Source organism: Artibeus jamaicensis, unplaced genomic scaffold (assembly GCF_021234435.1).
Source record: "Artibeus jamaicensis isolate MK-2021 breed Jamaican fruit bat unplaced genomic scaffold, CSHL_Jam_final contig_490, whole genome shotgun sequence".
Classification (NCBI taxonomy): domain Eukaryota; kingdom Metazoa; phylum Chordata; class Mammalia; order Chiroptera; family Phyllostomidae; genus Artibeus; species Artibeus jamaicensis.
Genome location: NW_026521861.1, coordinates 12,499,119 through 12,522,924, shown reverse-complemented (window position 1 = coordinate 12,522,924; position 23,806 = coordinate 12,499,119). Strand labels below are relative to the sequence as shown.

At 46.1% G+C, this 23,806-nt stretch overlaps 1 protein-coding gene across 1 annotated transcript in view; it reads left to right on the top strand.

Moving 5' to 3' along the window:
* GFRA1 (GDNF family receptor alpha 1) overlaps positions 1–23,806 on the top strand; it is a 195,002-nt gene that overhangs the window by 122,695 nt on the left and 48,501 nt on the right. The window contains exon 5 of the mRNA XM_053668520.1: positions 13,965–14,301. Coding sequence (XP_053524495.1) covers positions 13,965–14,301 — 337 coding nt within the window. The remainder of the gene's footprint in view (positions 1–13,964; positions 14,302–23,806) is intronic.

Sequence of the window (23,806 nt, the reverse complement as noted above, 5' to 3'; positions counted from 1 at the left end):
CCATTCCCGCCCAAAGCAGAAATTGTCTGTTGCTCACAGTGGTCCAAAGAACACTCCTCAGGCTCTGAGGGAAGAGTTTTATGAAATGTCTGGAGTGCTGGCAGCCTCCTTGGGTTCACTGTCCAGCTTGCCAGAGCAATTACTTTGCATGGCTCACACTCAGAAATTTCTAAATTTGTGTATGCTAGGGTAAAGTTTCAGGCACTTAAAAAAAAAACCAACTTCGTGTTTCCCTGTCACTCACCCCACTCAGCCCTCTCCATGGCGATACGTTGGGGACTCGTGATGGGGAGCTTCCTTGCTCAGTTGACCCACATTGGTCGTTTTCTCTGGGGAGCAGCAGCAGCGGTTTTGAAGACGTGTTTAGCCCTTTCTTGCTGAAATGGCTAAATATCTGACAGCTTGCACAGGCCAGATATTTGAGGAGCTCCAGGCGTACCCCCATAAAGCGAATTAGGTTTACATTATCACGCAGATCTCTTTCTGTTGTTGAAGTACTCGTTAATTTTACTGCTAATGAATGTGAGCAGTTAAATACCTTTAATTAATGAAAATCAGACAAAAGCAAGGGATGTTCTTTCTTTGTCCTCATCAGAATAGCGAAGATGCTTGGAGCAGCTCACGCTGACTTCTGTGTGTACGAGGTTCACAGCTCCAAGCTGCTGGGATCCAGTGTTCTAGTCCAGAGAAAGACATTAGAAGATTTTGCTCTTGGGCCATTAAAGACGTAGGCATTTGCGGATGTTATAAAGATTATCTGAGATTGGGGGAAAATACTCATAACTGAGAGCCAGCCCCACATGTAATAGCAAATTTCATGGTTGAAGGTACAACGGGATTGAGTACAATTAATAGTTCTGAAGCAGTCATTGAGTTGTGGTGTAGGCCCCGGACATAATTAGATTATTAAAAATGGCCTGTCTTAGGCCGACGATTACTAAATTGAAATCCAATTACAGCTGTATGATTTTGCTGAAAAATATTTAGCTGTTTTGCTCGAGTCCCCATGAAAGATCATTTCCTCTTCGCATCCGCATTTGCACATGTCACAATACATTTTCCAAACAAATCTGACCTCAATTATCTCAGAATCAACTTTATATTAGATAAAAATATATTTTAATGAGTGTTGTTATGTCTAATATCATAATTATGCCTCTTCATACTTGAGGAATTAAAAGATGGCGATAGAAGATTTTGCAAAATACCTTCTTAATGAGACGCATGCATATTTTAGAAGTAACTGAATCGTGCCATCCCGATACAGGGGGAGGCATTAGGCTCAACTATGTGCCTGACTGTGCTGTGAGGCAGATTTGGTTCAGTTTTCAGTAATTGGCGTTGGAACTGTAATAAAGCAGTGGTTTGCAGAGAGAAGGGCTCCGGAATTTCAGGCACTCCTGCAGTGTGGATTTAAATGCTAAGTTAAATATTTATGAACCCGAGATTTTTATAATTGATCATTGTATGATTTATACACGGTAATTATAATTAGCTTGCAAGAGATTTTTAAAAGCCAGTTTCCTGGTAGCCAAGGCCATTAAATAATGCTAAGCTGCCAAAACAAAAATTAGGTGGGAACCCAGCCACCGAGTTCTGAGCGCCTGTCCCCATATCCTACGTACGCAATGAGGCACCGCAGCTCACCAGGCATCTCACCTTTGCCCTGACTCCTACATCACCTGCTATCATTTTTCACACTTTTGTTGCAAACCCAGTTGAACCGAGTTGAACGTAAACAGGGAGAAAACTTCAGAGTCAATGTCTAACAAAAAGCAAAGGTGGAGGAGGCTGGAAAGGTTAATTAAAAATGTAATGATCCCATTTGCTGGGACAGCCCTATTAATCACTCGGCAGCAGCAAGCATGTGATTTGCACCCACTTACGGGCGGTATCTTATTTGGTAAGGTGTGGACGGCTTGGTTAGCCGAGGTGTGCGCATTTCGGAACAGGAGGCACCAACGGGTGAGCTTGGGGTGAGGGAGCATATGGGGTGGGCCCACGACTCACGCTTCATTCATGTTGGACACTCTCTTCACCAGACAGAAGAATTATTTGCAAATTCGCAAGTATTAACATTAATTGTCACTGTGAGCCCCAGAGAAGACTCGAGTACGACTTGAGGCTTGATGTAGTCATGTAAAGTATGGAAAAATAGGGCCAGGAGGAAATTCATCACCCTGTAATAGAATACGTCTGAAATGGTGTGTGAATGACAAAATGCATTCCCAAGAGCCAACATGTGCGTTTTAAATGTAGTTTTTAGCATCCCAGCTGGAAAAGACCAAACTCCTGAAGGATTGATTACAAGGGTCGCAACCTATATGATCAGATTTGCCATCTGATCCACGTGGCTATCCAAAGGCCAGGCTGCAAACGTGAGCTTCCAGAAAAGCATGCTCGGCCCCTCTGAGGATCTTGGAGCTTTTTGCCCATTTTTTATTTGCTGGGATAACATGTTAAAGGGAGCCTATTAGAAGAACAGTAGTTATGTTAACATGGTAATTAATCAAGTCAGAGAGGAAGAGGAAACCAGTGGTGAATTCAGTTCTGCCGCCCTAAAGAGAAAGGCAGAAAGATAACCCGGAAACTGGCAAGCATTTGTAAACAACGTCCTCTCGCTCTGTCTTGTGAACTTTCTGCTTCATGCAGACTGTGCAGATTTCAATATACATGCGTTTTATTTCCCCTCATAATCTATAGAAATGGATTTCTAGTTGCTTGCATCTGTGTTTCATCCTGCCTCATTTGGACTGGTTAGCTGGCCCCGGCGATTGCCAGTAACAGTGGCATTTTCTAAGTGTAAATAATGAGAGGCTGGACACAGTGGTCGCCTCTTTGATTTGGGACAGTGTGAGGATTGTACTTGGGACAAAGGCGGTTCCTCGCTCCAAAGGAGTTTAGAATGTGAAAGCGTCTGCCGGGGCATAATTCATCCTGACACCTCCACATCTTCCTTCGTTGGACCTTTTCCATTCGCTCTGCCTGTAGGTTAAAACCATTGGTCCATTGCCTTCTTCGGAGCAGCAAACAGCTGAGAGGCCAGTGCCTGCCACCCTGCAGGGTGTTCTGCATTCTGTCCCTGATCATCAAGTTTTTAAAAAATATATCTTATTGATTATGCTATTACAGTTGTCCCATTCCCCCCCCCATTCCCCTCTGCTCTGCATACCTGCATCCCCCCCGCTTTAGTTCATGTTCATGAATCGTACATGTGTTCTTACCTTCCCCCTGTCTATTTTCTACCTACCGTCTATGCTACTTATTCTCTGTACCTTTTCCCCTCTCTCCCCCTTCCACTCCCCTGCTGACAACCTTCCATGTGATCTCCATTTCTATGATTCTGTTCCTGTTCTAGTTGTTTGCTTAGTTCATTTTTGTTTTTGGTTTTTTTAGGTTCAGTTGTTGATAATTGTGATCTTGTTGTCATTTTACTGTTCATATTTTTTATCTTCTTTTTCTTAGATGAGGCTCTTTCACATTTCATATAATAAGGGCTTGGTGATGATGAACTCCTTTAACTTCACCTTCTCTGGGGAAAGTTCTATCTTAAATACTTGATGCTATAGTCCGAAAAGGCGATTTATGCTACAACCTTCAAATCAAAGAAGCCTGAGGCTTAAAGGGACCTTAGCTATCTCATCCCACAAATGGGGAAACTGAGGCCCACCGAGGGAAAGCTGACTTGGACAAAGACACTCAGGTGATTCAGACCACATTTAATCCCTCCACTCCTATTGCTTTGCTTCTTCATCAATACCTGCCTCTCTTTATTCCACAGTCTCAGGGCTGGCCATCCGGTCGCTATGAAGGTTTTACGACCCATGCCCGGGAAGACAGGAAACCAGTCACGTCAGACGTGATTACAGCCCGGGAGGCTGACGATGATGATAGGGAAACTATGAAACCTGCAACACAGCGACGTGGTTGTGTCTTACTTTGACATGGCAAAGCTTCTCCGTAACGCAGTGCTGGGCTGACGCTGCGAGGAGCTCATCAGCCAGCACAACCCACACCCAAGAAAAAGGGATTTCTAGTAAACAGCCTTCTTTCTGAGAATACTTCCCATTCAGACAGCATCCCAGACATTCTACTGAGTTAAAGAATGAATAACAGCAGATGGAGGGAGAAATTAGAGGTGGAGGGGAGGGGGGAAAGCGACATTTTAATGCCGAGCTCTAAAATGAGCCGTGGAGAGGATGGCACTCAGAGTTATGGCAAAGCTGTTCAGAAGGCTTCCCACGCAGGCGACAAGGCGCTTGTGCCCAGACGGTAAGACACAGGCGTGCTCCCACCCCTCTTTGCCCTGTGTGAGCTGCAGAAGCACTGGTGTGACTCAGTGGCTTCCCTTGAATCATTCTGCTTATGCCTCCCTCTGCCCTCAAGTCATGAAGGCTGCATTTGGGGGTCCTGGGGGGCTATTTTAATATACATAGGCATCAATCTTCTTACCAAGTGAAAACTGGAATTTCTATGTCCTATGACCTCAGGAGTGTTTATTCTGAACTTCACCGCAGCAGGAAAGGCAGCATTACCTGAGAGGCTTGTAGGTGATCTGTGAGATTAACAAGGGGGATGGAGGGGGGTGGAGGCTGAGTTGTTTGCCACATTCTGTGTATGTGAAACTCTTAAAAAAAGAATACAATAGACATGAATCTCTTTTTTCCAGTATTTTATTTGAACATTTTCAAACACACAGAAAAGTGGGGAAAAAATTAACGACCAGCCCATTGTCTGGATTCCAGCACTAAATTGGAAAGTGATGGCTTTGTAAGTGTCCATCTACCCATCCATCCTTATGTCCATCTGTCAGTCCATTAAGTTCTTAAAATGCTGATATCAATGTACTTCCCCTGATGCTTCCGCATACACATCATCAACAAGTTTTCATTATCTAGGTTTTTTTCTTTTGAGGCAAAATTCTGTATATACCAACCTCAGATGTATATTCTGAGTTTTGACCCAAACTTCCGTCAAGACAGAGAACATCGTCATCACTCTAGAAAGTCCCCTCCTGCCTGTTCCCAGCCAATTCCCACCTCCGTCCCTTCCAACCAACCATTCTTCTGATTTTTTTCTTAATAACTTATTAGTTTTGCTTATTCTAGAACATCACGTATATAGAATCTTACAGTGTAAAATTTTTTGTGCAAGTCTTTTTTTCCCCCTCGGCATAGTGTTTTTGAGATTCATCCAGGTTATTATGTGTACCAGCGGGGGATCTGTTTTTGCTTCTGGGAGGTATTTCATTGTGCCGATAAACCACAGTTTATGTCGCCATTTTCCTATTGGTGAATACGTGAGCTGTTTCCAGTTTTGCATTATTATTGATAGAGCGTTAGGATGTTCTGGCACAAGTCTTTCTGTGGACCTGTGTTCTCCTTTCCCTTGGTTAAATATCTAGAAGAGGAAGTGCTGGGTCAAGGGTAGGGGTATGTTTAGTTTTATAAGAAAAAGCCGCCCACCATTTTCCCGAAGTGACTGGACCATTTTTCACTCCCATCAATGCTGTGCGATTCTGGGAGCCCCCCATTCTTGACAACGTTCAGTTGCCACATTTTTTTAAATTTATTTTTTTTATTGATTATGCTGTTACAGTTGTTCTATTCCCCCCTTCATTCCCCTCCACCCTACCCCCCGTCCCCACTATTACCCCCCTTTAGTTTATGACCATGTGTCTCAAGTTTAGATTCTATATTTCCCATACTATTCTTGCCCCTCATCTATTTTCTACCTACCATCTATGCTACTTATTTTCTGTACCTTCTCCCCCCTTCTCCTCCTCCCACTCCCCTGTTGCTAACCCTCCTTGAGAACTTCATTTCTATGTTTCCACTCCTGATCTAGCTGTCCTTTTAGTTTGCTTTTGTTTTAGGTGTGGTTGTTAATAACTGTGAGTTGGCTGTCCTTTCACTGTTCATATTTTTTTAAACTTCCTTTTCTTAGATAAGTCCCTTTAACATTTCATATATTAAGGGCTTGGTGATGATGAACTCCTTGAATTTGATCTTATCTGAGAAGCACTTTACCTGTTCTTCCATTCTAAATGAAAGTTTTGCTGGATAGAGCAATCTTGGATGTAGGTCTTTGGGTTTCATGATTTGGAATACCTCTTTCCAGCCCCTTCTTGCTTGTAAGGTCTCTTTTGAGAAATCTGCTGACAGTCTGATAGGAACTCCTTTGTAGGTCACTGTCCCCTTAGCTCTTGCTGCTTCTAGGATTCTTTCCTTCATTTTAATTTTGGCTAATGTAATTATGACGTGCCTTGGTGTGTTTCTTCTTGGGTCCAACTTCTTTGGGACTCTCTGAGCTTCCTGGATCTCCTAGAAGTCTATTTCCTTTGCCAGATTGGGGAAATTCTCCTTTACTATTTGTTCAAATAAGTTTTCCACTGGTGGCTGTTCCTTTCCTTTTTCTGGTACCCCTATAATTCGGATGTTGGAGTGTTTAAAGATGTCCTGGAGGTTCCTAAGACTCTCCTCATTTTTTTTGAATTCTTGCTTCTTCACTCTTTTCTGTTTGGCCATTATTTGCTTTCTTCTTGTCCACTCCATTGATTTGAGTCCCAGTTCCCTTTTCATCGCTATTGGTTTCCTGTGCAATTCCCTTCATTTCAATTAGTTTCGCCTTCATATGTTTGTCTAATTTGTGGCTATAATCAACCAGTTCTGTGAGGATCCTGATCACCAGTGTTTTAAACTGTGCGTCTGAGAGTTTTGCTATTTCTTCATTGCTTAGATTTATAGGCTCTGGGACTTTGAGATCTTCTTGAGCCATTTTTGGTCTGTTTGCACCCGTTAAGTCTGAGGAGCAGAGTCTTGGACTCCCAGGTCTCTGGGTTGTGACTCTGTATGTGGAGGCGGGGTCAGAGCGGGGAAATGGTGGCCCCCTCTGCTGTTTCTCGCGGTGGGTGGAGAGCAGGGCCTTAGGTTGTTCACGGGGGCAGAGCCACTTAGGTCGCTGGGTTATGACGCTGTATGTGGAGGCGGGGTCAGAGTGGGGAAATGGCGGCACTCTCCGCCTCTGCTTGCTGCTGGGGCTGCTGGCTCTCGTCCAATTGCCCACTCCCTCGCTCGTCTATCCACACACGAATGCGTGACCACAGTCAACCCGCAGCCCTGCTCCCTCGCTGTTTCCACGCGGTCGCTCGCTGAGTTGCCCGCCAGGTCCAACCCTGCGCCTGGATTCCGCACGTGAGTCGTCTGACGGAGTTTTCCTGTGCTACCCCGCTCTGCCAGCTGCTGGTTTCGCCCCTCTTACCGGTCAGGCTGAAGAATTTGTTGTTATCAGACTTCTGAAAAGTTCAATTTTCTGTGTTCTGGCTGTGTTTTCTGTTGCTATTATTTAGTTGTCTCTAAACTTGGTTGTGTGAGGAAGCACAGCGTCTCCACCTATGCCTCCATCTTGGCGGAAGTCCCCCCCAGTTGCCACATTTTTATTTTAGCCACTTGGTGAGTGTGTGGTGTAGCTCCTGGTGGTGTTCATTTGCATTTTCCTGATACTAATGACGTTGAACACTTTGCACGTGCTCGTTGGCCATCCATTTGTCTTCTTCTGTGAAGTGTCTGTTCAAATATTTAACCCATTTTTCAACTGGTCAGTTGTTTTCTTTTTTTATTACTGAGTTTTAGGCATTCCTAGTATAGTTTAGATACGAGTCCTTTGTCAGATATATGCTTTGCAAATATCTTCTCCTGGTCTGTGATTGGTCTATTTATTTTCCTAATTTCTTTTCTGTCTTTTGGTGAGCAGAAGTTTTCAATGAGATAAAATCCAACTTACCATTTTTTTTTCTTTAAAGTTTGCTGCTTTCTGTGGTCCTCTGGGAGAGGGAATTTTTGTTTGTCTGCTTCCAAGATTATCTTATGTTTTCTTCTAAAAACTTTATGATTCCAGCTTTTATGTTCATCTGTGGTCCCTCTCGTGTTAATTTTTATGTGTGGTATGAAGCAGAGGTCGAGGATTTTTATTTTACACTGATTTTCAATCTTTTAGTACCATTTGTTGGTAAGCCTTCCTTTCTGCACTGGATTTCCTTTGTGACTTTGCAGAAATCAAATGATGGGGGGAGGCGTGGGTGCATTTACCTGAGCTCTGTGCTCAGTTCCACTGTTGCGTCAGTCTGTGCCTCCGCCACACCACACCTGCTTGATGCCTGGAGCTTTAGGGTAGATCTTCAAGGCAGCGTGAAGGCCTTCAGCTTTGTTCTTTTACAAAGTGCTTTGGCTGTAGTATGTCCTTTGCAGTTCCATAGGTTTTAGAGTCTGCTTTCCAATTTCAAAGTGTAATAGGATTGGGGAATAATGGACATCTTAACAGCAATGAATTCTCTGATCTATAAACATGGCAATAATTTCCACTTATTAGCTCTAATTTTCTCAGCAATGTATGCTAGTTTTCAGTGTAGAGGGCTCTCACATGTTTTTAGTTAAAATCATTCCTAAGTGCCTCTTTTTTTTTAATTTTCGGTGCTATTGCAAATGGGATTTTATTTTTAATTTTTTCCTAATATTTTTGTAGCTAGCATATAAAATTACAGTTGGTTTTTATATGTTAACTTTGTATCCTTTGATTTGAGTAATTCACTTATTAGTTCTAGTAGTTGTTTTGTATATTCTTTAGAATTGTTCAGGTCATCTGCAAATAGAGATGTCTTCCCTTCCAATCTCCAACCTTTTACTTCTTTCCATTACTTTATTGCAGTGGTGAGGACCCCCCACTACTATGCTGTAAGTGGTAAGAAAGGGCATCTTTCCTTTGTCCTGATTTTAACAGTATCTCCTAACTGGGGATACAGTCAATAATTCAGTGTTAAATATCATATTAGATGTAGGTTTTTCATAAATAACCTTCATCAGATTGAGAAGGTTCTGTGCTGCTCTAACTTTGCTCAACATTTTTATCATAGAATGAGAATGGAGATTTGTTGAATGACCTTTTTTGCTTATTATATAATAATCATATGGTTTTCCTTCTGTCTGTTAATATGGTGAAGTCAATTGATTTTTAACTATTAAACCAACCTTGCATTCTGGGATAAACCTTAGTTGATCGTGATGTCTTATCCTTTTAACATATTTGTAAATACTATGTAATAAAGTTTTTTGAAGTAATATTCGTAAAGAATATTAGTCTGTAATTTCTTTCTTTTGTATTTGTCAGGTTCGACTAGGTAGGTGACACTAGTCTCACATATTAAGTTGGAAAGGGTCATGAGAATGTTTTTTTGTGAATGAGGAACAAAAGCACAAAGGAAGTCCAGCGCTAACCTGTGAGCTGCAAGCCAGTTAGTAGTTTCTCGCCTCTCTGAATGTGCCAGGTTGTGTGCGCTGAACTTTGTCACAGGCTCTGAAATACTGGTAAGAAGATGGTGCTGTGGCCGTGTGAGGTAGCAGAGAAAACAGAATCAGCTGAAAGTGAGGCTGAGTCACATCGATGGCTAGAGGGGGCAAACTTTGAGCCACTGGCTTGGACACAAAATGGTTCATCCTAGTCCCACTTTGTACAGAGCTGTTTTCTTTGAAATGTTGCTTTTCTTTCTTGATACCATAAGAAGAACATAATTAATTAGTAGTTTTGTAGTTGTAACAGCTTCAGAAAGGAAGTTCCTGTCATTGTAACAGCAAGTATACACTCGGCCAATTTCAGTTTTACTGAGATATAATGAACATACAGCACTGCATACGTTTTAGGTGTGCAGCACAATGAGTTGACTTAAGTATATTGTGAAATAATTCCAAGTTTAGTTAACATCCGTCACCTCAGAGGAATGAAGGAGGAGGAGGAGGAGAAGTTTTTTTCCTTGTGATGACAACTATTAGGATTTACTGTCTTAACAACTTTTAAATATACCATAAAAGTGTTAACTGTAGTCATCATACTGTAGATTACATTCCTATGATTTATTTACCTTATGATTAGAAATTTGTACCTTTTGACCACCTTTATTCAATTTCCCCACCCCCTTCTCCAGCCTCTGTTAGCCACAAATCTGATTTTTTTTTTGAGTTTTACTTCTTTTGGTTATTTTCTTAGATTCCACCTATAAATGAGATCATATAGTAATTGTCCTTTTTGATTTATTTCACTTAACATACTGCTCTTGAGGTCCATCCATGTTGTTGCAAATGGCAGGATGTCCTTCTATTTTGTGGCTAAGTAATAGTCCATTGTATATACGTATTTTCATCTTCTTTATTCATTCATTTGTTGACAGACTCCTGGGTTGTTTCCATTATCTTGGCTATTGTAAGTAACACCCCAGTGAACATAGGAATGCGTAGATCTTTCCGAGTTGGTGTTTTCATTTTCTTCAGATTAATACCCAGAGTGGAATTGCTAAGTCGTAGGTAGTTCTATTTTTAATTTTTGAGGAGCCTCCATACTGTTTTCCACAGCGGCTGCACCGATTTGCAGTTGCACAAACAGAGCATGAGGGTTCCCTTTTCTCCGCATCCTCAACAATGCTCACTGTTTGTTGATTTATTAATAGTAGCCATCTTTACAGGTGTGTGGTGGTAGCTCATTGTGGTCTTCATTTCTATTTCCCTAACGATTAGTGATGTTGAACATCTTTTCGTGTACCTATTGGCTATTGGAATATCTTCTCTAGAAAAGTGTTTATTCAAATCCTTTGCCCATTTTTAATGGGGTTATTTGTTTTTATGCTGTTGAGTTACATGAGTTCTTTATATATTTTAAATATTAACCAAATGTGAAGTACATAATCTGCAAATATTTTCTCCCATCCCATCAGCTGCCTTTTCATTTTGTGATGATTTCCTTTGTTGTGTGGATGCTTTTTAGTTTGATGTCATCCTGCTCGCTTATTTTTTATTCTGTTGCTTGCATCATATCCAAAAAACCATGGTCAAGACCCATATAAGGAACTTATTTCTTTCAGGCCAGTTTTTTCAAACTTGTGTATTATGTGGGCTACATTCAGAAAAAAATTAAATTTTCTGGCCTTACTTGTTGACTTTTATTATGTTTGTTACAATTTTATTGGAAACTGATAAACTTAAAAATGTTCTTACTCTTTGCCTTTATACAACTATAAAAGCAAGGCACACAGATTAAGTGTGACCAGAAGTTTGAAAATAATGAAATGCAAGTTAATTGCACTGGTGTAATATAAAGGGTGACATTGTTCTGCTGAAGCTAACTCGGTGCCAATACTCAGAAGGCAGCGCCCTGTCTCAGCCGGGGCTCTTTGGGGTTTGGCGGGTCCCTCTTACTGGGTGCCAGTGCTGACGATTCTTCTGCCACTTGGCTTCCTTTGAATTTACACGAACCCTTGTTTGTTCGTGTGTCCCTGGCTGCATCTTTCAGTATTAATTCTACTTCTGTGCCTCTATTCTTCTCTCTTTAGAGTATCATTTAATACCAATACAAGTATTAAGGCATGCAGCAAATTGTGTACCCATATCCAGCCTTATAGGCCAAATCTAGATGATTTAGAGATTGGTCATATTCATTTATTTCAGATTATCATCAAAAAAGCATAATTTAGAAATCTCCACACAAACCATAGACCTGTAAGAACATAAGTCTCTGTTGTCCGTGGGCCCAGTAGAACAACATTAGAAGTCTCCAAAGTAGAAAAGGCTAGAAGTGTCACCAAGGCCTTGGAGGGCTGGGTGATCTTGTCTGGGTACATGATAAGTATTTCCCTCCTTGAGCCCTAAGGAGCCTGAGTATGAAAACAGGAGCCAGAGAGGAGCCAAACCGGGCAGGTCGTGATGGAGAAAACGCACCAGCTGTGCTGGCTAAAGCACAGGGCTGAGAGCCTTGTTTATTGCCTTCCATGTTAATTGGTTGGATTCAGATGTCACGGGCGCAAACGTGAACCTGGAGCAGAGTAAAACACCGCTTGTGGTGCCAGGGTGTAATTTTGTTTTCAGGTGTTTGTGGCTGGGGTTTTCTTAAAGCAAGGCACACTGTCGGTATGACAGGGAGAGAAATGTGGGACTTGGCTGTGTGTGTTCTTTACTGACTCACTTAATTTAAAATTTCTTTCATTATAGTAAGAGTGTGTAACATGGGATTTACCCTCTTCACAGATTTTTAAGTGTAGAATGGAGTGTTGTTGAGTATCGGCGCGATGTTGTGTAGCAGGTCTCTGCAACACACTCGTTGTGCCTGACTGAGACTTCATACCCCTGAAGAATAACTCATTTCCCTCTCATCCCACCCCAGCCCCTGACAACTACCTTTCTGTTCCCTGCATCTAAGAGTCTGAGTGTTTTAGATGCCTCATATAAGTGGAATCATACTGTGTTTGTCCTTCTGTGATGGGCTTATGTCACTTAGCATAATGGCCTCAAGGTTCATCTCTATTGTCATATGTGGCAAGATCTCCTCCATTTTTAAGGCTGCATAATATTCCACGTGCCCGTCAGACTCACACTGAATACAGTGCCTTGTCTCAGTCCCATCCAACCCATCTGGACTCTTTCTCCTCTGTTGCCAATGACCTTCATGGTCTGCATTGACTGGGATCATAAAGAGAATGAAATGAAAGAAGGTTCCAGAACCCAAGCAAGGGCTGAGGTCTGAGCAGGAACTTGCTGGGGGTCACATTCCACAATTGTGTGGTGTTTGCTGCCTCCCTGCTGCTTCCAGAGGGTCGCTAGTGTAACTTACTGTCAATTTTCCATGGGCCACCTTATAACCTGGCTCTGGAGGTCTTTCCACCACTTCCTCTCTCCGTGGAAACACCGGTATGGTGGTGACTGAGATGATTTTCTCTTGTCTACTTATCTTTTAAGTTCACCCACTGGGCCTGGCTCTGCCAGCCGAACCAGCCATCCCTGCGGGCCCTGTCGCCGCTCAGCTCTCTCTGCAGGCCGCTAGCGGACAGGCAGCAGAGGGCTTGGGCAGAAGGCAGCATGTTTTCCTTAAAAAAAAAAAAATCCATTTATTTATTTATTTATGTTAGAGAGCGGGGAGAGGGGGAGAAATATTGATGAATGGGAGAAACATCGATGGGAGAGAAACATCGATCGGTTATTTCTCATGTGCACCCAGGCCACGGGTCATACACGCCCTGACTAGGGATCAAATCCACATCCTAGTCATGTGCTCTGACCGGGAATCGAACCCAAGAAGTTTCACTTTGTGGATGACGCCCAACCAACTGAGCCACAGCGGTGAGGGCAGTGGAATGGGTTTTGTGAGATTCCAAAGGCCTGTGGTTTGTAAGCCCATTGAAATTCTACCCAAAATACTAGCCAAATTTTTCTAATCTGCAACCTCAATACTTATGGATTCCGTATTTTATACATGGTAACTTCCATGGCAATTGAGATTTGTAAATTTTTAGGTAACTTGTTCTGGTTTTCTTCCAATGGCCTGTGAGCTAGAACTTAAATACAGCTTCGCCGCAGTTGCTTCTTCCTGTTTAGAGAGCCTGGCATAATATTTTGTCTTCTGGGCTCCAATAACCATGCAATTACTGTGTAATCATATAGTAATTAGCATATACTATATGCATTTATTACATAATTATATTCCTGGAGGATTGCATGGCAATTATACTTACATTCAGCATATCGATTTATATAGTGTATAATGAACAAGTATATAATTTGTTGCTTTTTCTTTTATCCTAATGTCAGTTTACCAACCAGGAGTTGGAAACTTCTCCTCCTGTTGCTTTGTTTATATGTAGTTGGGCAGGTGCCTGAGCTCCTTGGGCCTCTCTCAATACTCCTAATTATACATCTAAAAGAGTGCTAGGAGTTTGTGTTCTGCCGTGGGCTCCCAGCGTTTGCACTCAATATTTCCTCCTTGTCTCGAACTCATTAAGTTATTAGCTTAAAAAAAAAAACAACAACTCCGTGTTGATCAGAGCTCCCAGGACTGCCAGGTAAATGCAAGGTCGCGATCCAAACACAGGAGCCTGCAAGCCCAGCCCAGGCGCCCAGCGTGATGGTCACGTCCGCCTTTCTGTCCTTTTGCAGTGGAGCACATTCCCAAAGGCAACAATTGCCTGGATGCCGCCAAGGCCTGCAACCTGGACGACACCTGCAAGAAGTACAGGTCTGCCTACATCACCCCGTGCACCACCAGCGTGTCCAATGAAGTCTGCAACCGGCGCAAGTGCCACAAGGCCCTGAGGCAGTTCTTCGACAAGGTTCCGGCCAAGCACAGCTACGGGATGCTCTTCTGCTCCTGCAGGGACGTCGCCTGCACCGAGCGGCGGCGGCAGACCATCGTGCCCGTGTGCTCCTACGAGGAGAGGGAGAAGCCCAACTGCTTGAACTTGCAGGACTCCTGCAAGACAAACTACATCTGCAGGTAAGTGCTTGCGGCCGGGTGATTAATGAGGAAGCAGGGAGAACCTCTGGGGCTGCTTCTGCGGCCAAGCTCCCATTTTGTATTTACCGGGGGAGGTGCGGGAGGGGAGGACAGGCATTGGGAGAGATTGGCCAGAAACTGGCCTCCGTATCTGACACACGGTTCTTCAAAAGCTGGGTAGGTTCTTGTGCTGGGGAAGGTTCCCATCTTTAACCGGGGCAGGCTTTGAGAGATGCTGGAGTGAGCTAAATACTTCTGTGCTTGGTAAGCAGGCAGAGGCACCTGAGGCCAAGTGAGCTCAGAGACACATCTGCACTCCACACGCCATGAGATGCTTGCAGGAGGTATGAGGGCTTAAGTCAGGGAGGGGTGCCCTGGAGATACTGAGGCTGTTGTCCATCAAGGTCAGAACACTGGAGGAGACCAGACAGAGGGACTGGGCTGTGTCCCAGCCCTGAAGAGAACTTCCAGGATCCCTGGGTTTGTTCTGGGCCACTGATTCTTCAGTGTGGTGGGAGGAGTGACCACCTTGCCACTCAGCCATGCTTCCAGATCCAGCCTCCATGAGGTACCCTGCTAAGCCTGGGCCCTGATGTTAAAAACAGTTGCTTCCTTTGCCCTTGGGGCCACTTATTTTAATGTTTGAAAGAGTCCATGAACGCATCCCCCTCCCCCTTCACTCTTCTCTCTCTCTAAAGCAGTATAGAATTAGGTAGAGGGAAGAAGCTCCCCCTTCATGCAGTACCCACCCCCAACTGTCACAGTCAACAATTTGATGCGTGTCCTTTTAGGGTTCAGGACTGGCTTCAGTTGCTGATAAGCAGAGACTGAGTCTTTGTGGCCTCAGGTGACGCTGGTGCCACAGATGCCAAGGCTGGATCCAGGGCTGGAGGTTCAGAGGGGGCATCTCGTTGGCAACACCTGTACTTTGTCCCAGGGGTAAAGCCAGGAGCCTTCAGATGCCATCTCTGACAAAATCCCATGCACCAGTAAATGCTCAAAGTGGACAAGTAGGGGAGGGTGTGTTATGTGCTTGTTTTTTATAGCTGCCCCATTTCTGAAAAAGCAGAAAAAATAGTCTGATATTTTGAAGACGCTGGTGAGCTGAGTTTCTGGTCAATTTAAGCTTTATTCTGGTAGATGGAGATCCCTGTCTTTCTTTAAGCTAGCTCTAAGAGCATCCAAAGGAAAATGAAAGTAGAACCCTTCCCTGCTGAAGGCTTTCTAAGAGTAATGTCCCTCCACTTCACTTCTAAGTTGGAAGCAGGTGACCCACCCTGTGAGGAAGAGCTCAGGTGACTGAGCGGGTGGGAGGCATCAGGCGGTCTCCCTCACTCCCACACCCCAACCCGTTGAGACCCCTTAGCTGCGGGCTCCTATTAGTGATGTCTCTGCTAGAACGGTCCTGAGGAAGAGGCAGGGTCCTCAACGGCTCTGACCTGGGGAAGCCACTCAGCCAAGGAGTCCCGGAAGCCCCGCAGGAGATGGAGGTGCGGGGAGCAGGACACGGGGGAGAATGTGCGGAAGCTTTGCTCAGGATGTAGGCTGTTGGGGAGTGGAGATTCTGCGGACCCCCTGTTCTGAAGACCCGGGGGTCTGAAACCCAAGTTCTGGGCCCCTTCAGTCTTTGAACAGAAGGGATCCCTCCTCTAGCAGTTAGGACTGGGTTTCCAGGGTCTTCCTTGTCTTGAAACCAGACAACTGTACCTCCTCACTGTCTCTGCTGCAATGTTACCCTGTTCATGGACCGGTCCAAGCCAGGGAGCAGTGGGTAAGCCTTTGGCCCACCGGGTAATGGCTAGAAGGTTGGGGAGGGCAAGGGAATGGAGGCTTCTCTTCTCTTGTGAGTCATCTTGAATGAGAGGTTGGGAAGAGGTCCCTGACTCCTCCTACACAGGCTGAAATACCTGGCCTGATCTTCCAAAGAGAGAATCCTTCCAAAGAGAGGGCTGGCGTGAAGGAGTAGAATCAGGTTGCTTTCCTGCTAAGCCACTGTAAAAAATAGCAGGGAGTTTAGGAACTTGGGGCGCCCTGAGGAGGTGGCAGGAGGAACCTGCAGCTAACAGGATGATTTAAGCACTGCTTTGGGGCTCAGACTGGCCTCGTAGTGAGGTTCCAGGAACCCTTTGTGTTGAGACAGCCTCGGTAGCATAGTGAGGCTTCCGCTGAAACACAAGCAAGGGGCAGCCCTTGCCTAGTAACTGAGGATGCCTGGTTGTGCCCAGGCCAGGAAGTGACAGGGGCTGCCACACAGAGGCGAGGGTGAAGACCAGCTGGACCGGGAGGTCAGTTAGAGGTCATCTTTGTGCTGCTGCCTCCTGTCTGGCTCCAGGCGGAACTTGGGAGCTCTTTGGGAATCCAGACCCTAGACTACCAAGGGACCCTACTGAGTGAAATTTGTCTCTGTGTGATTGATGGGTTTTATACCCTATCCTGAGTCGTCCCTGGGAACGTGAGTCAGTGACCTCCCCTGGTGTTACCTGTCGTTATTTAGCCATAATTTCTTTCCAGAGCCTGGACTTATTACTCATGATTACCCCGTACCTGTCAGATGTGGTCAGTGTAATTTAAGCTGCTAGGTAGTCTAGCGGTGTTTTCTTTGATCAGATTTCATCGGTCTTGTTTTTAATTTTATGCCTTTTCATCCATCCCCCCTCAAGCCATCTCAGTGAGGCCCTTGCTGGGACCCAGAGCAGCAGCTGCTTCTAGCTGGACTGGGGCTTCTGTGGGTCTCCACCTTCTAGGTGCTCAGATCCGGCCCCAGATGTAGGGGGGGAAGCTGATGGGATGACTTCAGGCCTCATTTGTTTTATTACTATTTTATTTATTTGTTTTTAGAGAGAGGGGAAGGGAACGAGAAAGAGAGGGAGAGAAACATCGATGCGCGGTTGCCTCCCATGTGTCCCCTACTGGGGACCTGGCCTGCAACCCAGGCATGTGCCCTGACTGGGAATCGAACTGGTGACCCCTTGCTTCACAGGCCTGTGTTCAATCCACTGAGCCACACCAGCCAGGGCAGGCCTCATTTGAATATATCCAAAGCTGAGAAGAGAGGGCTAGAGGGAAAATCGCTTCCTAAAAACCCTATTCTTCGAAAGTTCCCGCTTTGAAATGCTCCATTTCCATCTCCACATCAGCGACTATCAAAGAGCCGCTCCAGTTCATTAACACTTCCCCGAGCTGGGTGTTTGCCCACTCTCCGCACACAGGCTTGCTCCCCCCAGGGCCTGAGGGTGCCTCTGTGTGGCGAAACCTCTCCCTCTCCTGCCTGCTGCCTTCAAACAGAGGAGATGCAACTCGAGCTTTTCCGTTTGACTTTGTTTTTCTTTCTTCCACTCCCTTTTAGCGAAGCTGACAGGTTCCTTTCCTCTTGGGGTGGCTGGGGAGAGGTGAGCGCTTGCCGGTTTGGGCCTCCCAGCTTGTCTGGAGAAAAGCACTGGCGGAGGTATTATTAGAAGGGCGTGATGGGATGTAAAAGCCTCCCGTTCTTCCCCGGGAGCACAGTGTCTCCCTTGCCAGTTCCTTTGCATCCTCAGTACCTCAAAGATGTCAGGGCTGGGTTTGGCCCTAAAGGAAGCATAAACCTTTATTCCTGATACATGTTGTTATAGATACATAATTTAAACGTGTGCCTTACTTCCTTTCTCCCAAACTCTGATACCCAAAATAAGCTCAGCACTTGAGCGTTGCCTGAGTGCAGCAAATATGTTCATATCTCTTTTATTTTTCTAATTAATCACCAAGACGCCTCAGCTAGTTTTTTTTTTTATTAGCAAGGTGTCTGGCATCTTCCTCTTGAGCACAGCCCTTCCTGTTTTCTCCTAAGTGTTTCAGGGTTATATTCCCAAACCCATCAGTGGTGCTTTCGGTGCCAGGCAAAGAGGGAGTCTGAGGCTGCTGACCAGTCTACCTGCCCGTGGTGCCAGCTGCTGCCACACCATGTCGCTGTTGGAAGCGTCCACAGGATGCTTGGTGGTTCAGTGCCTGAACCCTTCTTGGCCATTCTGCATTTGCAACAAAGGTGCTGCATCCTTGGGCTGCAGAATAACAGCTCTTAGTCCATACTCAGTTCTAACCACCAATTCCCAAAACAGGATGTTTTGCCCTGCGGGCGGGATGCCAGCCAAGAAACAGCCCTCCACCTTGGACACGTTGTACCACAGGTTCTGCCTTTCCTGGCAGTGCCTCTGGGTGGAATTGCATCCTGCATCTCCCTCCCTCCCTCCCTCCCTCCCTCCCTCCCTCCCTCCCTCCCTTAACAGGAGATCTACCCTCTTAGCAGATTTTTAAGCACACACTACAGTATGGTGTTGAACAGCAGATCTCTGGAACTTTAAAGACTGAAACTTTATACCTATTGATCAGCAACTCCCTGGTTTCCCCTGCCCTCAGCCTCTGGCACCCACAATTCTGCTCTTTCACTGCCATGAGCTTGACCATTTTAGATTCCTCATACAAATAGAATCATGTAGTATCTGTCATCTGTAACGGGCTTATTTCACTTAGCATAAAGTCTTAAGTTCATCCATGTCTTTGCACACAGTAAGATCTCCCCTTTGTTTTAAGGCTACAATACTACTTGGCCAAGGATATCTCATTTCTTCTGGAAATATTCTGATGGTGCTGGACCTCAAGAGGGAATGGATCAGGGCCTGTGTACCCTCGGTCCCCAAGGCTTTCCTGGTCCTTCTGGAGACAAACTGTCTTTCAGGTGCCCAGCCTCTGTGCACCCACAGTTCCCAGGAATGGTGGCTTTGGTCAGATCACCAAGTATATGGCTCTACCCCAGAGACTGAGGGCCCTATAATTATGTTCTGGACTTGTTTTTGTTTGTTTTTGCTTTTTTGCACAACCAAAGAAGTATCCTTTGCCGTAACTCCCAAAGAACAGCATGTGTCATTTTTAGGATGCCGCCCCGGCCAGCAGCACATTCTCCACACTGAGGTGACCTTTTACGCTTCGAGGAAACTTGTTGTTGTTAATTTGTTAACCGGGACAGTTGGGGAAATGACAGGAAACCATGCGGCGAGCGTTTCTGCCCCAGTCACCTACTGGTCTGACAGTGTTAGGGCAGCTTTAAAAGGTGAGGAATGTGTTTTATTTGCCTGGGATCACACCCCTTTCACACAGTAAACTGTGGGCCTTAGAGATCAAGGTCACCCTCCCTCCGCTGCTTGGCTCAATTCCTAGGCTGAAAACCGGATTCTACGTCACTGTATCCAGGCCTGTCTTGACAAGCAACGCGCGCAGGAGAGAGTGTCTCAGAGGATAATTAATGCCTAAAACTAGATGGGTAGATTAATTTGGCACTTAATTTTATTTTACACTGATTCATTCACAAATGGAAATCAGCAATTAGACAATGCAAACTTTTGAACCATGGAAAGAAAGTTTCAGGAATATGAGAAAATACAAGTAAAACATTTTCCAGTTCATTTGAGCAATTTTCATTTCAAATGATTACACGAGTATCTTTAGCAAAATGTGTTCAGAGTGCCAAATGGCTCGTTTTCTAATGCGTTCCACCTGTGTGAGCCGCCTGCCCCCAGGCCTCCACGTGGGAGGCCTCCGGGGCTCCTCCTGGGGCCCCTCCGTGTGTGCAAGGGGCCTGACCGAGGTCCCCGGAGAGGAGCAAGGGTGACCTCTGCCCTCTGCTGCCGCCTCTTTTGCCTTGACCCCGGCAACAGGAGGAGGAGCCTGCTTCTTCTCGTTGGCTCTTCCAGGTCTCTGTGGTAGAGATGAGACAGCTGGCCAAAGTCACTTTTGCCAGGCTTGGCCCCAAGACAGAAGGACTCAGACGCCTCTTTTTTACATTGGAGCATCGTGGGGGTTATTGGAGCCATGTGGACGGATGGAGTCTTGGCACCAGAACTCTGTTGCTGTCTTTCATTGTGAACATGGATAGAGCGGGAATGTTCGAATCCACCCAGGAAGCCCAGAGCGCCCCATGTTTTTCTGGGGGAGGAAGTGCCATAGTGGAGGGTCTCAGGAGATAGACGCGCAGATCCAGCCTCAGTGAGAGAGAAGCTGGGAAAGCCCAGGAGGGGGAAGGTGCTCAGTTTTGGGGGGATGCAGTGATGGGGGGGGATGCAGTGATGGGGGGAGGATGTGGGAGCTCAGGGACTGTCCTAGAGTCAGAGGGAGAAAAATCCACGTAATATGAAGGCAAGAGGTGGGAGTCCTCCAGTGTTCGAAGTGTTAGATTTCATCCATCAAAGCTCTGTAAAGGAAGGGAGACCTAATGGGCCTCGGAGGGCCACCCGTGGAGTGGGGTGAGGCCACGAGGCCACACCGTTGTGCTGGACTAGATGAGAGGTGACCAGGAGGACAGGATGAAAGTTTGGAAGCCTGAGAGCACCTCGGAGGGAAGAACTTGATGATTTGTTGAACACCAGCCTAGACAGGGGGTAACGTGGGGCTCTGCAGCCTGGAAACTCTGCAGCTGAGAGTGTTAGGAGCCATCGTGGGGAACAGGAAGGAGGGACAGACCCATCTTTTGCACTGGAGGCAGGGAAAGAAGATTGTGAATTGTTTTGGCCGTGCTCGGTTGGAAGGATGTGTTCCTCGGGACTCTTGATCCATCATAGATCCCTCACTTAAGCTCACTAGAGCTAAAGGGAGGGGTGGCGTTAACTCAGGAGTCTGAGGAGGGAGGGAAGTTAGACGCAGCCAGGACTGAGGGCTCAGTGCATTGTAGCTGCACTCTCACCTCCCCTCGGCTTGTCTGCTTCCTTCTCCGGCACTATTTCTTGGGGAGTCCTGCCACCAGCAGCTCCATGTACATGTCCTATCACCTCCTGATTCATAAGAGACCGAGATTTCTCCCCCACTGAAACCTGCTAGAAAAACCCTAGTTATGAACTTTAATCGGCCTTGCTTGGATCATATACCCATCCCCGGACCAGCCCCTGAGGCCAAAGGCAAAGTATAACACGGCCCAGTGGAAGCCAGTGTCAGCAGTCTGCTACCGAAGGCCGGGAAGGAGAACTGGGCGCAGAAACACAAGGCTGGGTGCTCGGCACATAAGGTTGTCCACATGGAGAGGGAAGGCTCGTACAGCCAGGCACCAGGAGGTGAAGGCGCAGTCCTTCCAGTGGCCCCAGATCCCGGGATGCGCTGCCTCCTGCCCTTACCTGCTGGCCTCTTCTCCAGCCATTCTGCCTCTGCTCCCTCTGCTTCTGCCACATGGGTCCCTTTACTGGTCCTCCCAGTGCCTCTAGTCTGCTCTGCCTGTCCTCTGTGCCAGGACCACACTTCCCCCAGATGCTCTCAGACAAACGTCCTCACCCCTGAGTCTCCTTAAACCTTCTCCTGCTGAGGCTCACGCTGGTCGCCCTACTTAGTGCTGCAAACCCTGTCTACTCCCAGTGTACCTGACTGGCTCTCAGGTTTTTCCAGAGCATTTAAATCACCTGTGAACACACTATAATTTACTTACTTGTTCTGATTATTGTTCACTTCTTTTCTTCCTTGTGCCATAGTTTCCAGTCCGGGTTCTCTATCTGTGATATGTCCCAAGTGCCTAAAATTATTCCTGGATAATATTCTTTACTTACTAAATATTTGCTGAATGAGTAAATGAATGAATACAATTAAAACATGAATGGATTAGAGAAGGGGTTGGGATATAGGAGTAGATTTTAGGATCAACAACGCAGAAGTTGTTGAAGATGTATATTAAAATTTATTCCCCAGGGAAAGTGAGTGAGAAGAGAGATAAGCCAACGACTGAACCTTTGGGGACACCAGGTTTATGGTGAAAGTATCTGAGGAGGCCTTAGAGACGTAGGACATTGGAGAGGTGGAAGGCCAAGCAGAGACCTCAACAATGCAGACAGGGAGCAGAATCTTAGGAGTAAAGGTGGCGGGCACCGTTGTCAGTCACTCCCAGGGCAGGCAGAGGAGAAGACCTCTGAGGGACACCAGAGCTAGCACACGGAAAATCTATCCATTCATCCATCCACCCATCTCTCCCTCCTTCCCTTTATTCATCCCTCCATTCATCACCGATCCATTCATTCATCCATCTAGCCATCTCTACATCCCTCTATCTAGCCTCCCATTCATCTATCCATCCATTCAACACCCATCCTTCCACCCACCCACCCACTGAGCCATCCATCAACCAGCCTGCAGCTATTACAGAGGAATAAAGACCCAGCTTCTCACCTACAGTGGCGAGAGGAAGGCAGGCACACATACAGTCATGACATTATGAGTGACAGTCGGTGGTCAGGAAGGTACACAGTGCTTCGGGAGAATAACCAGCGCAGCCTGGCGGGTCAGCAAGGCGTCCCGGAGAAATTGAGCGAGACTAGAAGGATGAGCGACATGGGAGAGAGCAACTGTGGCAGTCACAGGACAGAAGCCTGGGACTGTGGGTTGGAGGAACACGTGGGAGGTAAAACAGCAGCCCCTGTGCTGGGATTTGCCAGTGAGCAGCACTGGGCCAGGCAGCTCACAAATGTCATCTCTAATCAGCCCAGCTGCCCTGCACAGGGCCGGCCATTGGAGTGACAAGCCCAGCGGTGCTCAGCTCCCACGTGGAGGATTTGGGAATCAACCTGGCCTTGCTAACTCTCAAACCTGGTTTCTGTTGCTATTTCCAAATGATCGTCTTTCGTGATGAGAATACAATGTTCTGACACGGTTCAGCCTTTTTGCTTTTAGTTGCAGGCAGGCAGACTGACGATCCCGGCCAGCCTGGGAATCCAGACGCTCTTTATGGCTCAGTAGCTAAGACATGTCAGCTGTAAGACAGTTTTCACAAGCATCAGGACATAATGTCCATCAGCCTCTTAGCACCGTTTAAGAGGAAAAACTACTCAGGTAATACCTGCTCATTAAGTTCTTACTTTATCTAATTTCCTTTGGAGCACTCGTTGCTTATCATTGAGTAGTTTCTCAGTGATGGCTTCATGATAGCGAGAGTCGTTTCTACAAAGAGAGAAAAAAATCTTCCTGGACCACACCATTGTTTTTTTATTTTTAATTATTATTATGAACTCAGTCCCATCTGTGGAGTACAGCCTGCTTGATCCCAAGGGTCGTAGACGTGTAAGCCATGTGCCTGCTTCCCAGGAGCCCCCGTTACCTTGTTGGACTCCATGGAGTGGGGCCCTCAGCTTCCTGCCGAACCGAGATTGAGTTCGGAGTCCTCGGCACTCAGCCTCCGCAAGGGGGCGGATATCAAGGACTGGGCTGTGTATCTCATGGGAGATGAATTCTCTGCTGTTGCCGAGTGACAACCAGCTCTAAATAATCCATGGTTATGTCACCAAATTGGGGTCTTGCAGGTGTTTGCCTCCCTCCCTTCTCCTTGCCCTGTGGTCCGTTTATTAATCGCAGGAAAGCCTCTACTTTACGGGCTGTCTTGAGTGCAGTGCTGGGAAAAGGTGCAGTGGGAAGTGAGACCTGGAATTGTGCCAGAAGTGCCGGAGTGGGGGCGGGTGGGGGCTTACGGAGACTCTCTGGGGCCTTAGACTCAGACCAGCTTGTGTGGAAC